General features: G+C 38.5%; 1 protein-coding gene across 1 annotated transcript; it reads left to right on the top strand.

Moving 5' to 3' along the window:
• Positions 1–1,117: 1,117 nt before the first annotated feature.
• On the top strand, positions 1,118–5,262 carry LOC128860779 (uncharacterized). The gene is made up of 2 exons (XM_054098517.1): positions 1,118–4,782; positions 5,193–5,262. The coding sequence occupies exons 1-2, from the start codon at positions 1,118–1,120 to the stop codon at positions 5,260–5,262; spliced, it is 3,735 nt and encodes a 1,244-aa protein (XP_053954492.1).
• Positions 5,263–15,784: the final 10,522 nt, after the last annotated feature.

Below are 15,784 nucleotides of genomic sequence, written 5' to 3'. Positions count from 1 at the left end.
TGAAATTACATGCCCCAGTAATCACGCAGCTTTGGTCAAACTATATAAAACCTCATTTGTTGTAAATAAGTAGCATTTTCAGCATTCTTCGTATTGCTTTTATAAGCAAGCTGAAAGAAGGCCCTAGATGATATGTGGGCGAATAGTCATATCTTGTACGAATGGCCTTTGCTTCTTCTGAATACGGCGGATCTAGAGACACAATTTTGCCTAACAGCAACATAATCACTAATGTCCAATACAGTACAGTTCAATTACCTTACTAACAAACAGTCCTTTAGATTACGAGCCGATATGTCACAACCTTAAACTATCAACGAGACTTCAAAAATACCTGCTCAGATTTTTTTTCTTTTGAGAGCCAACCCACACCGCTTAGAAATACCAAGTGGGGTCAAGTCCTTCTGCTTTTGGCCATTCAAACTCTGTTATCAAAATTAAGTACCGCATCAAATACTTTCATTTATTGTTATCATCATCCTCGTATTTATATTTTATGTCTCAGCGTCATACAATTCTGAGAGACTAATAGAGTGTTGTTTTTGTTCATTGAGACAATCCTTCAACACTCAGTCTCCTACTCAGCCCAAAATAACACTTTTTGAGGAAAGTGATTCTACAATTCTGACATAATTGCAGATGACCGATGGTAGATTTAGCAGGTCAAATGTCATACGGACAAGGTTCAATTAGTTTATTTATAAAGTGTTTATTTATAACGCTAACGGCTTTACTCAATATTAATAAGTAAAATTTAATATTGATGTTTGTTGGGTTCATTTCGACAACATCGATATACCTCTTGTTGAGTTCACTTCAACAACATCGATACCTTTTTCATCGCTATACATATTTGCAGTATCATTATTCTTTTATCGCTCTTACGCATTGTTCGTCAGTCAACTCGGATGTTAACTCTTTATCTAAATAAATGATTGTATTAAATAAATTTTAGTTTTTCTTTCAACGGATTTAATTGTGAATTTAAGTGCCTTTCAAAGCAGAAAAAACCGCCGCAACCATTTCTGGTCCTTCGAGCCGGATTACCGCGATAATTTAATTCCATATAGTCTACACCGCGTTATATTAACATAACCTATTTTACCGCACCCGCAAAATGTCCGCATTCGTAAAAACACGTGATTCCGCGCTAAATGCTATAAAAAGGTACATGACCAAGAGCAACGACGAAGCGTTTGTGTTAGATTTAGAAAATGTCGAAAGTTATCTGCAGTTATTAAATGAACAGTGGGTACGATTTAAGACAGCCCAAGATGAAGTCGAGCTTTCTTGTGGTGCAGATAACATCGATGTCGAACAGACCGCGCGCATCCAGGCCGAGACCTGGTACGTTACAGCGCTATCACAATTTAGGCGTGTACAGAAGTGTAGAACCGAATCAGTTGCGAATTCTACAAATCCGCATCCCACTGTGTCAGCAGCAATTAAACTACCTAAAATGGAACTTCCATCCTTCGCGGGCAATTCCACTGAGTGGATCGCCTTCTACGACGCTTTTGTTACCCTCGTAGATTCTAACTCTTCATTGTCAGGTGGTCAAAAGCTACACTACTTACGTAGCTGCTTAAAGGGTGATGCGCTTAGCATTATCAGCGGTTTCCAAATTTGCGATGCCAACTATACGGAGGCATGGAATCTTCTAAAGTCGCGATATAAAGTCATGCGAGTTATTGTCGAAGCGCACTTTCGGGCAATTGCAGAGATACGTAAATCGACGAGCGACACTGCTGACTCCATTAAGAACGTGTTGAATGCATTCCAACAACACATAAGGGAACTTAAGGCTTTAGGGCGACCAGTGGATTTTTGGGACGATTGGTTAGTACATGAAACTGTAACCAGACTCTCCTACGAAACTCGCAAACAGTGGGAGTTGTCACTCACTAGCGACGATCCTCCTACCTTCGAAGACCTTTCGTCCTTTTTGGAAATAAGGTGTCGCTCATTATCGATGATATCAACGCCGGCAACCCAGTCATGGCCAGGAAAACCGAACAATCAAAAATTGGTCGGAAAATCGGCAAAGGTTTTTCATGCCACCGCAGATCAATCGCGTTGTACGTATTGTAACGCAGGTCACAGAATTTATTCTTGTGAAAAATTCCGTAGTTTAGATGCAAACGCTAGACTCAATTTTGTGAAAGATTTCAAGGCGTGCTTAAACTGCCTAAGTACCGGACATTTTAAGGAACGCTGCAATAGCGCGTCTTCCTGTCGAATATGTCGGCAGCGCCACCATACATTGCTTCATAGTTCGCCAGAGGCATCCACCTCTTCCCACGTCGTCGACTCACCCCGCACCGCTGCAGGTACGTTACCCGCCGCTAGCTTGCTCCCGCAAACCGCTGTCACATCCGCCTCCGCTTGCCTTAATTCCAAGGTTAACCCAATGCATAAACCACAAAACGCTGTGTTGCTATCAACCGCCCTAGTAAAGGTACGTGATTCTGCTGATCGATGGCAGAATGCTCGCTTATTATTCGATTCAGGTTCTCACGCCACATTCATAACTGAGGCATGCGTACAACGTCTAGGTCTAGCTCGCAAATCTTCGTCCATATTTGTAACGGGAATTGGCGCTTCTCAGGGTGGCCGTTGCAGAGGCGAAACGACGTTATTCCTTTCTTCGCGACATTCAAGTGAATGCTACCCCATCAACGCATTAATTTTACAAAAGATTACGGGCGATTTGCCGTCGCAGAGTTTAAGCGTTCCTGAATGGTCTCACATCAAGGGACTGTTCTTAGCTGACCCGCACTTCATGGAACCCGGCCGTGTAGACATCTTAGTGGGCATGGACTATATGGATCGATTCATTTTAACTGAGCTGCGTAAAGGCCCACCTGGCACGCCAATAATACAGAAAACAGTCTTTGGCTGGACGTTGTGTGGAAACGTAGATACATCCGTTCCACCCGCAAACCATATACAATCATTACACTGTGATGTACATTTAGATAGAGCATTGGCTAGATTGTGGGAACTTGAAGAAGCGCCGCAAACACGATATCTTACCCACGAGGAGCGGTACTGCGAAGAACATTTTGAATCAACTCATATTAGGAAGCCGGACGGACGCTTTGTAGTGGAGTTGCCACTCAAGGTCGACGTGCCATTAGGTGAATCAAGGAGTCTCGCCGTACGAAACTTATTACGCATGGAGCTCAGATTTGCCGGTGATCAGGATCTGTGGACACGCTATAACGAATTCATGCAGGAATTAATTGAAATGGGTCATATGGAGGTCGTGCCTAAAACGAACTATGCGAAATATTATATGCCACACCATGCTGTCGTAAAGGAGTCCAGCGTTACGACAAAATTGCGAGTTGTGTTTAACGCGTCTGCTAAAACCACAACGGGGAATTCCCTCAACGATGCGCTTTATGTTGGTCCTCAATTACAAGAAGACTTGTACTCCATACTTTTGCGCTTTAGAATGCACAAATTCGCAGTAACTGCAGACGTTGCAAAAATGTATCGACAAATCTGTGTTTCAGCTAAACATGTCGACTTACATCGAATTGTTTGGCGCTCTAACCCATCTCTACCTATTACAGATTACCGCATGCTACGCGTAACTTATGGAATTGCGTCCGCCTCGCATTTGGCTGTCAAATCGATGCAACAAACCGCGAAACAATCTTCCAATACTTTTCAGAAAGCAGTCGACGTAATTCTTAAAGACTTTTACATGGACGATCTTCTCACTGGTGCGTCTAGCAAGTCGGAACTTAAAGCATTGCAGCGAAATGTGTCCGATATTCTACGGGAAGGTGGGTTCGAGTTAAGAAAATGGGCGTCAAATTGTACAGAGCTAAATGAGACCATCGCTAGAGAATCCAAGAACATATCACACTACACCGTAGATGGCAACAATGTACATGCTCTGGGACTAATTTGGTATATGGAAGAGGACTATTTTACATTTTTCATTTCTCTAGGAGAACCGCCCCACGTCTTAACTAAGAGAGCATTTCTGGACGATGCCAGCAAACTTTTTGATCCATTGAGTTTACTTTCACCTGCAACAATCAGGTCGAAAATGTTGTTTCAGGACATCTGGCGTTCCAACACTGGATGGGACGACCCAGTACCAGATACGATAGGCAAGGTGTGGCTTGATCATCGTTCGCAATTACAACTTTTATCTGAACTTAAGGTCAACCGTTGGGTTGGAGTCGGGACGATAGGCTCATTTACTGAGTTGCACGTTTTTGCCGACGCTTCCGAGCGCGCCTATGCCGCAGTCATATATGCGCGCACTGTACATAGGGATGGTCACATTACAATCGGCTTAATTTCATCAAAGACTAAAGTTGCCCCGCTAAAAACAACAACGCTACCTCGCCTCGAGTTGTGTGCTGCACATCTCGCCGCAAAATTGGTCAAGGCCGTCATGCAAAGTTGGAAGGATTTTTGCTGTCCACTGGTAGCATGGACAGATTCCACCATTACGTTGGCGTGGCTGCAAGCACATCCTAATAAATGGGAAACATTCGTCGCAAACCGTGTCGCCTATATTCACGAGGTCCTGCCTCCCGAGTGCTGGAACCATATACGCTCTGAAAGCAATCCTGCGGACTGCGCATCCAGAGGTATATCTCCGCTTCAACTTATGCATCATGAGTTATGGTGGTTCGGACCTGACTTCTTACGCGAAGAGGAACAGTTCTGGAAGCAGCCCGCGCAAATAATGCATAAAACCGAAATAGGCTTACGAAAAGTTAAGGCTTGTATCGCAGTTACTGACGTTCACTGGTCGGTCATCACAAAATACTCATCTTATTCGAAATTAAGAAGAATTATCGCTTATGTATTGAGATTTGTACACAATACCCGCTCTAGCTCGCTTGGAATCAATAACAAAAAAACGTGGTTTCCTAATTGTCAGGAGTTGCTGGAATCCGAGCGAAGATTAATAAGGTATACACAAAATTTCTATTTTTCTAATGAAATACGTTGTTGCAGGGAAAAAAGGCCGGTTAAACTGCGTAGTAGTTTGCTGCGATTACAACCGTTTCTCGATTCGTTTGGAATCCTTCGTGTTGGAGGTCGGCTGAAATCCGCAGATGTTGCAAATGATGTCAGACACCCCGTTATACTGCCAAAAAACTCTCCGCTTTCAAAACTCGTTGTTTTGGATATACATCACTATACGCTACATGCAGGCCCCCGTATAATGCAAGTAATCCTGCAACGCCGGTATTGGGTCGTTGGTGCCCGCAACTTAATTCGTAATATCTATCGCAAATGTGTAAAATGTACCGCTTTAAATCGCAAGCTCGCAACACAATCAATGGGTGATCTTCCTTCGTCCCGCATAACATACGCTCGCTGCTTCGTTCGTACAGCAGTAGACTTTGCTGGTCCTTATATGTTCAAATTTACGCATGGAAGAGGAGCTAAATCCGTAAAAGGTTATATATCTTCATTTGTCTGCATGTGCACAGGTGCAATGCACCTCGAGTTTGTTGGAGATCTCTCAAGTTCTTCGTTTCTAAACGCTTTTAAACGATTCATCAACCGCAGAGGCTATTGTAAAGAAATGTTTTCGGATAACGGGACGAATTTCGTTGGTGCAGAAAGGGCACTCCGTGAGAAATATCAAGAGTGCATGCAAGACTCCCAACTTCAATCGTTTTTTGCAGACTCTGCTATTGAGTGGCGATTCAATCCACCGTCCGCACCTCACATGGGAGGATATTGGGAAACTGGAATCAAACGCATAAAATATCATCTAAAACGCTCCCTCGGAGAAATTCTTTTAAGCTATGAGGAGTTTAGTACGCTCTTAACGGAGGTGGAAGCTTGTGTCAATTCCCGCCCATTATGCGACATTTCGACGGATGCAAGCGACTTATCGATTTTAACGCCTGGCCATTTTCTGGTAGGCGAACCATTGCGGGCAATTCCAGAACCTGAGGGTCAAGGGTTTTCTGGAACCCTGCAACAAAGGTGGCAGTTGGTCTCTTCTATTCGTCAACACTTTTGGCGCCGTTGGAGAGACGAATACCTCGTTAGCTTGCAACGACGTGCTAAGTGGTTTCGTCCATCACGAAATTTTCAAGAAGGAGACGTCGTCGCTGTCTTTAATGAATCTTCTCCTCCAACAAAGTGGACACTCGCAAGAGTAATTCATTGTCATCCTGGTAGAGATGGTCACGTACGTGTCGTAACGATAAAAACCGCAAACGGACAATTTACTCGCCCAATACCTAAGCTGTGTCTTCTACCAACTCAAGGGGACGTATTTTCCGAAGAAAACTAAAATGTATATTAGTTATTTAACTTATTTAAAGTCTGAAATTCCTATTTTGTTTAAGTTTGTATTCGAATTTATTTCCTTTGTAATTTACATATTGAACATATCATGATAGTTCAAGGGTGGCGGTATGTTGGGTTCATTTCGACAACATCGATATACCTCTTGTTGAGTTCACTTCAACAACATCGATACCTTTTTCATCGCTATACATATTTGCAGTATCATTATTCTTTTATCGCTCTTACGCATTGTTCGTCAGTCAACTCGGATGTTAACTCTTTATCTAAATAAATGATTGTATTAAATAAATTTTAGTTTTTCTTTCAACGGATTTAATTGTGAATTTAAGTGCCTTTCAAAGCAGAAAAAACCGCCGCAACCAATGTTTGTATTTTCTCATAGTCGGATAATGTGACTTCGGTTAAAGAGAGGTTCGGTTTTTCATCTCACCTACTAATTTCACTACGGATATCATGCAGGAGAAAATACATACTGTTAGCTCTCTCCATAATCCAAATGAAGATTGCCTTTCTAATTTTTTCATTTTGGAAGATCTTTTGGAGGCATTTCCTTTCAGTTAGCAAGTTGCTCGAGTTCCATACCCTAACTCCCTTTTTTCTTTTTTCGGGAAAGGGTCTCTTATCTGCACATCTTCGTCTATATCCTCACATGTAAATTGATGGGTATAAAAGTTTGGTAAGCGCGTTGGAAGACTAAGCAAAATTAAACCTTAGCTTATTCTACACCTAATAATTTTACGGGTATAAATAAATATCTCACTTAATCCTAAGTTTCGCAAATATTTTAATGGCGCTGGTCTATTAAATGAAAAAAGTCCAAGTTGTAATAAAAGATGATGGATGCAGATTTTTACACTAAGCAAGGACAACTTAAGTTTAAGGAATCTCAGCGGCAGAGATCGGTTTAGGTTACGGTCTACTAGACGAGTTCGAAACAAAGATCGTGTGATAAAAACAATTTATTCAGTTCTGAATTGAGGAGGACCTAAGAACAGTGTTTGTGAAGGCGGAATAGAATGAAGTACAAAAACGGTTCGACGAAGACTACAAAAGCCTAACGTAGTTCTTCGCATACCTACTAAAAACCAGAAAAGATTAAGAAAAAAACGCAAATTTATTTTATAATACTAGCATAAATGTGAGAACATAGTGGAAGGGCAATACGGCTTAGAAGGGAATTTCAGAGAGGGCCACCTACTTAACTTGTCATCACTCGCATCAGAGACTGTTCAAGATGTCCACACACAGCACTGTGGGCGGCCACGGACAGAGAAGAAGCACTATAAAAATTGTTTGAGTAATTTTTAGAATATCGGTTCGGCAAGCGGCGCGAAAGGTAGGCATTTCAAGATTATTTGGAATGATGAGGCAACATTTAAATTATGCAGGTCAATCAATCGCCACAATTGCAGTTACTGGACAACAGTAAATCCCCATGTTACAGAAGAACATTACTTAAATTTACCTGGGGCTACAGTGTGACTGTAGTCAAATGTCATTCCAAATATTCGTGAGCAGTTTGAGGATGAAGAGGAATATTATTTTTATCGCTATCAACGTGATTTGAGAGCTTATTTCGATGAAAAGGTGGCGAGGGATTGGTCATAGAAGTGTCACAGACTGGATTCAGTCCTCACACCACTAAATTTCATTTGTGGGGACTTTCCAAATATAAGGTTTATCTGTCAAAATCGGCAACATTAGATCAATTGAAGGTGAAAATTGATGAAATGATTCGCCATGTCTGCAATTTAGTGCTTCACGTTACCAACAATATTTTGATCAAAATGAGTATCGATTTGAATATTTGCGCTAACTAAATAAATTCTAGATCTATTTTGTTTAATTTGTGTTTTTAATCTGTAATCCATCTAAATATGCATTTATTACGTATATTTATATACAGTATAATTGTGTGTACTATTTTATTTTGTATAATGCAATTTATTGGGTCAAAAATATCAAGAAGACGGCAATTTCCAGGACGCCCATGTGGACTGTTTTCATAACATTTTGGAACTTTTTGTTACCATTGATGTCGATTTTCTCGCGAGTATTGGCCTTCAGATAATGGAGTATTTGAGGTTTCTTAGTGTACATCTCTCAGTACAGGTAAGTCTTCTCACAGGAAAGTGTCAAATCGGGTGAGCAAGGATTTCAGTCGCAATCACCGTTTTTGGAAATGCGCCGCCTAGGCAACATTTCCTTGAGCAAATTCGTCGTCTTCAGCGCCGTATGGCATGTTGCCTCATCCTGGTAAAATCAATTTTCTTCGTTGAAAGGCAGCAAAATTTCGGTGGACATGGACCGATATCGATCGCCATTGACATTTACGGTAAAACCTTCGTCATCCTCAAAACAGAAAAACCCGATAATGTTCGTAGTGCACACATCATAGCAACAGTGACCTTAACATCATACAGCGGTTGCTCATGCACGACTCGGGGATTTTCAGTGCCCCATAACTGAAAATTTTGTTTATTTACCACTCCGCGGAGAATGAAATGTACCTCATCTCTCATAATGAAGGATGATTCCAAAAATCTCGTTAATTTTGCATCTTTCTGTCATTGAAAGGAAAGGAGAAAAACCTATCTAAAAGAAAAAAACCTTAAGCCTATTGCACTTTATAGGGAAACAAATACAGGTCTTTCTTCATAAAACGGTTTTATATGTCTATGGAAGATGATGGGCGATTGCGGTATTTTCGCCGGTACGTACGATAAGTTAAAAAATTCGAAAAGTTATTTTCAAAATAATATATTCTGTATATTTTAACCACAATAAATTTCTGCTCTATGCAGAGGATTTGAAAATTGCCAGTAGAATTACCTGTATTTCGGATATTTCGTTATTTCAAAGCGATTGAAACAACCTATCCGAATGGAGTAACAGAAACAAATTGTCACGTAATATCAGTAAATGTTTTCATGCGATCTTCGATAAAGCCGTAAATTCGAGGCAGTCATCTCTATAGCTCATTCATCCTCAGTAAATGAATTTTCAGATTTAGTTGTTCACATTAGTTTCATTATTCCTGAGATTTATTTCAACTGGGGCTTCCTGCGACGTTATGCGCGAGACTTTCAGGATCCTTGAAAGGGCAAACGCTTTATAATTCTCTTGTGAGGTCAAAATTGCCCAATTTTTAAGCACATTTTCGATTGTTTGGACTCCAATTTCATGAATGGCAACTTCGATTTCGTGTTTTAAAGTATCAATCGTCTCTGGATGGTTCGCATAGCATTTGTCCTTAACGGCTCCCCACAAAAAATAGTCCAACGGACTTAAATCTCAGCTCCGAGGCGGCCAATTGATATCGGAATTTCGGCTGATTATTCGGTTTTCAAAAACGGTAGCCAAAAGTTCGAGTGTAACTTTGTCGTCCAAATGTCGTCCATGTCATCCTCTTCAATTTTTGGAAACGACTCGTTGAGCATGTCACGGTAACGCTCGCCATTTACTTTCACCGCAGCTCCTCGCTCATTTTCGACAAAAAATGGCCCGATGATGCCGCGAGACCAAAAACCGCACCAAACAGTGACTCGTTGTGGATACATTTGCTTCTCTACAGTAACGTGTGGATTTTCTGAGCCCCAAATCCGAAAATGTTGCTTATTGACGTAGCCACCGATGTGAAAATCAGAAAAGAAGAAGAAGACTCACCACTTTGGAAATAGGTTTTCAATATTTCCCAATTTTGTTCCAGCGTATAGCGTCCCGTTTCGTAAATGTCAAACGTTTAAGTAAATTATGAACACATTTGACATGTCATTTGTGTTACCATTCTCAAAAAAATAGGTGGTTCAAAAAGCAAACGCTATATGGCTCTCCCTGTATTTAAAATGACTTTCCCCAAGGAATATACGCGCACTGATGTTTATCTATGGCATTCCCTGTGGTATCAATGATTGCCCAGATCTGCTGTAAGAGATAAGATTAATATTCCCCAAAGTATTTTGCATTTTCAAATTATTTAATTTATGCACCATTTGTATCTTACTGAAGTTAATAGAATTTTTAATGGTCTCGATTTTGATTTCGCGCTTCCTAGATCTCTATTTTTATCTAAGCTGGAAACTAATTACTTTAAGTCTTACCTTTAAATATTATATTTAAATAAATGGAATACCCTGTGTATCTATACCCAACTTTCATAAAATTATTGCGTCCTCAAAAAGCATTACATAAGTATCTTCATATTGATTTTTGATTTTTCTCTTGGCTTTTGTGCTCATTCAATCATTTCAGTTCAAAACCCACAGATTGCACGCACATCACTCACAATTATTAACCGCAAAATTCATTTGGTCAGAATTTTTACACATGGATTCAAATTGTTCAAACGATTGAATGCAATGAGCTATATGAACGACCATTGAACATTTTCGAACGGATGAGTATTAGAATCTCTGCAGAGGAAAGATACAGTTGCCTGCTGTACATATGGCTGCATGTATGTAAATACTCTTACTTGTAGGTATATATGCGCAATTGGCATGTCTGCTTGCATGCGCCGGTACATACATACATATAATATCGCTTGGCGAGGGTATTGATCGTGTAAATAGAGTGTTATGACCACGACGCCATCAAGGGATTCAAAGTGAAAAGTGTCGACAGCCAAAAGCGTCGAATGAAAAATAGCCGAACAGAAAATGGATGATAAATGCGCAAAATGGCAGCATCAGCGGAAATAGCGAGGAACTCTACTTTGTGTGCCTAACACAAAAAATTAAAAGAGCAAAAAGCTAAAAAAAGAAAAACAAATGAAATTGAAAAATGTTTGAAAATAGAAGTTCTGCTGAGCCAGAACAAAAAGAATATTTGGACAAACGCCGTTTGTGGGCAGAGCTTAAAGGCGCTCGCTTACGGATGTTGGTGGCACAATATTTACGAGTGCAATCGCATTGCAAGTGCAGTCTGATGTGGAGTATACCCTTTGAGGGCAATGTAAAATGCTGCCAAACATTAAAGGCGAAGATTTTTTATCTAAATATGTAAATAACGTTTAGATAAATAAAGAGAAATACGCTCGAGTCCAAAACTGCAAGTATTAATCTACTTTTTTTATTAAAATCATATTCAATAACAAGTAAGCAGGTGTAAATTTTGACCGCATCCAGCTTTATGCACCCGCGCACATTTAGTCAAATTTAGTTTGGAATCAAATAAACTCATACACAATGAAAGTTAAAGCCTGCGGGATGTGAAGTTCGGACGAAAATTTAGTCTTAACATACAGGGTGTATACGGTAGGGTGAGGGCATACATATGTGCGGATATAACTTCCCAAAACCATTATTTATTTTTTTTCTCTTTCTCAGATAAGACATGGGAGACTACAATTTAACTCAATGAATGGAGAGACATGCAGTTATCGTCGCTACATGTGCAAATCGCACCGATTTAGAAACCTATAATTTTCATAAGCTGTCCTCAAATAGCGTACGCATGAATATATGTACCTATCTAGATTCCTCTATGCAGATTCACAAAACCGTTATGTGATCAAAATTACAGCACCCTTGGGCAAAAGTCCGCGCGTATAAAAACGATCTGATAGTGTAAGCCCCCTTCATTGTAATGGAGTTGTAAAGCCAGGTGCGGTCAACAATGGTAAAATGGTGGCCAAGAATGTACGGTTTACATGAATTGCTGCGAACTAATGCAGAAAAAAGAAAAATAAGTGCACATTTTTACAGTGCCATAGCAATTTCCTCCGCCGAAAGCTTTCCTCTATATATCAAACAAAATATGCAGCCTGTATTCAAATACCCATACATATACATAGATAAGAACATACATATATACATGGGTAAATGCGAAATATGTAGTTAGTAGCTTTTTTGAACATTGACTTACGATCATTCATATAACACATTTGTACACATGGGAGTTATATAAACAGTAAACGCCATTTATAATAAACAAGCTTAATACTATCGAACGCTTTAATAGGTTCATATATGTATAATATAACTAGAATATCTAACTCTCAATCAATAATTAAAAAGCGATATTACCCGTACAAAATTTCTCTCCCGAAATCCGAGATTATGAAATATTCATTTGTAAACATGCTTCTCTGTTCTGAATTATTCATTTATATTACAGGAAAAAGCTTGTCTACTTAGACACTTAGGCCTATTATTGCTTATTATAAAATGTAATATCGAATTTCGCTGCGGATTTTCTCCACCTGTCTATTACTAGCAGCAAATTACGCAATTAAACTAAATATTGCTTCCCTTAGCCTCAAACAAAGAAAAAGCACCAAAATATTCCACCAAACCAATTTCAATGGAGAAAAACCTTTCAGAACAGTCTTGAAATCTGATTATAAATTTTCCAGTTAATCTGCCATTAGTGAACGGGTAAATTAATTTTTAACACACTTTTATTAGGTCGGGTTGTATGTATGTATGTAACGAAATCTTTGAGCTTAATTTTCACTGGCTTCTAAACATCTGATCGACTTGGAATTTTGCACACATATCAAGGACCGATGACAATGCAATAATTTGATAAAAGTTTTCCATTATCCTTATTGGGATTGCCAGGATTAATATTTTCTTTTTTTACCTGTGGGCAAAAAGTAAGGTGAATTTGGTTGTAAAATGAAAAATCTTTATTTATTCTTGTAAATCAATTTCATCCCCTTCAAAATAATGCCCTCTCGATGAAATACACTTATGCCAACGATTTTTCCAATCCCCGAAACATGCCAAATAGTCCATTTCCGGTATAGCCATCAGCACTTTCTTCGATTCAGCTTTTATCTCCTCAATCGACTCGAAACGCGTTCTCCGGAGTAGTCTCTTGAGTTTTGGGAATAGCCAGAAGTCACACGGAGCGAAATCAGGCGAATACGGTGGTTGCGGAACGATATGCGTGGAATTTTTGGCGAAATAGTCACGAAGAACGAGTTCAGTGTGAGACATGTGAGATAAATTTTCCATTATCCTTATTAGGATTGCCAGGATTAATATTTTATTTTCGTAACACACTTTTATTAGCTCGGGTTGTATGTATGAATGACTGTAAGAGTTAAAAGCGTGGGATGCATTTTGCTTCACTTTCATAACCTTCTGTACATAAGTAGTTGCCAATAGAATGATTGTAATATTTACTATATCAAGCATCCCACGCTTTTAACTCTAATTTGAATTACTCTATTTGTATCTTAATTTTTGTTATAATTCTGTTCTGAGGTAGTTGACTATGACTGATCGTTCGATTTGCTATTACTTCATTATAGGTCCCTTTGTCATTAGAATTTATTTTCTACTTTTTAGTTCGATTAGCAATAAAAGCGCGTTTTTTAGTTTTTTTAAACTATTTTTTATTATGGATTTATTGCTAATCACTGCATATGTGAACGTACTTTAAGCCACACATTTCTGGCTTCGAAATATTTAATGAATTACTTTTGAATAAATTTAAAAATACGTTTGCATTATGCGACCTTTTTTTTTATTAGGTTTATTAACCGATTGACCGGCTTGATTTACCGAAATTAATTATGAATATGAAACTTTGTGCGAATTTCAAACGAAAATGTTGTTTTTTAGAATTGGTATTGACCTAGGTCATTTTCTAAGTTAACTGAATGTCCTTAAGGCAATAAAGAGCTGTGAGTTTTGTTTGAAACAATTACTTTAATGAAATAATTCATGAACATTTATTAATTAATTTAAAAAATTTATATATTTTTATCCTTTCGAATTTTCAAGATTCTTAAAATGTTCCAGAAAATTAATATGAATGCATAGGTAAAAATACCTAACACAAATTTTATTAGAATTATATCTACAAACCTGTTTTTTTTGCTGTTTTATTTAGTTTTACTTGGACGTTTCTCCCTACATTTGTAATAACTATTATCGATAAAACCAAAAACACAGGATTGTGTAGCAAAAAGTATATTTATAATCTGACATTTGCCGAGATGTTATAATCTCGGATTTCGGGACAGCAATTTTGTATGGGTAATCTCACTTTTTAATTATGAATTGGGAACTAAGCTCGAAAAAGTAGATAATCGAGATATGTATGTATATGTGAACCTATTATTACACCAATTTCGTAATTATGGGCTCATATGTATTCCCGTAGTTTGGATTTGTGCTTTGAAGCGTACGATCACAAGAAACTCGTCTTATTTAGGGAGCGAGAAAACTCTACAAACTTAAAAAGTGTTTGATTGACAATTTTAAAATAAAATAGATATATTTTTAATCATCAACATTAGTTGTTGATTCGTTTATTTTTAGCAGCCGCTATTACGAGTGTTACTATCGTCAACATATAATATATCTGTGAGTAAGTGATTACATTAAGCGGCGTCCACTGTATTTGTACATAGAGAAGGCAGCGTGGTGTGCTTAGAATCATATGTGAGCGAACGGGCACTGAATGCTTTGATATATCATATTCTCATATGTATGTATTTGAATGTGTATGTCCATACGTATGTATGTATCTACCCCACATTTGTAAGTAGGTGTACAAGTACATGAACGCATATGCGGATATGTCTGTATGTCCGCCCTTGGTTTCGCATCCGCTTAACTGTTGTTTTTATGTGCTGCAGACAAATATTTGCTTTCCTACAATAGTCATAAATACCAAAAGCTACATAGCCCGAATATTTAGACCAGTCGCCCGTCCAGCTTTAACTTTGAACAACTCAGCATTGTTGAACTGAGTTCTGCAAATACGAGTCCGAAATCAGGGATGCCTCCAACTACACTACTACTCATACAATTCACCATAGAATTGAATTGAACAAAAAAAATAAAAAACAAAAAATAAAGAATAAAAAAAAAAACGGATAATAGTGAACATTCTGCGGAATATGCACACAACAATAAAATAAGATAAAATGGGCGACTGGACAAAAGTGTTCCGCTAGTGTCGAATAACATGAAATAGCACAAAATGGGAGAAAGACAAACCCCAAAAGTAAAAGACAAAATAACAAATATGAAAAAATGCTGCGCCATAGCTAAAATAAACGGAATTCACAAGGAGTCGTGCAATGTAACCAACCAACGATGCAGCAGCAACGTGACGGATAAATCCACAATAGGACGAAAGCGAAATACTAAATAAAATACGACAACCAATGGGGCCACTAGCGGGTAATAATGTCGGAGAGGGCTGCAATTTGAAGTAGCTTTATGCTCGACTGCAGCTACATGCATACATACATATGTACATGTGTATAAATGTATGTATGTACATATGTATAAAGTTAAGAGGAAAATGTGAAATTCCGCTATTCGAAATATAACCACCATGTTTAGATAAAAAAAAAGATGGTGTGTATCTATGAATTTGGTGCAGTGCCCAGTGCATGATAATATATGTACATATATTTATTTGCAGATGTATGTAAAATATTACATTACTTTATGATTATATGCAAAAATTCTAAAGTAATTCGCAATAAAAGACGCCTGAAATACAA

This window comes from Anastrepha ludens, chromosome 4 (genome assembly GCF_028408465.1).
Source record: "Anastrepha ludens isolate Willacy chromosome 4, idAnaLude1.1, whole genome shotgun sequence".
Lineage (NCBI taxonomy): Eukaryota > Metazoa > Arthropoda > Insecta > Diptera > Tephritidae > Anastrepha > Anastrepha ludens.
The sequence above is the reverse complement of the archived record's forward strand: the minus strand, read 5'-3'. Positions and strand labels throughout refer to the sequence as shown.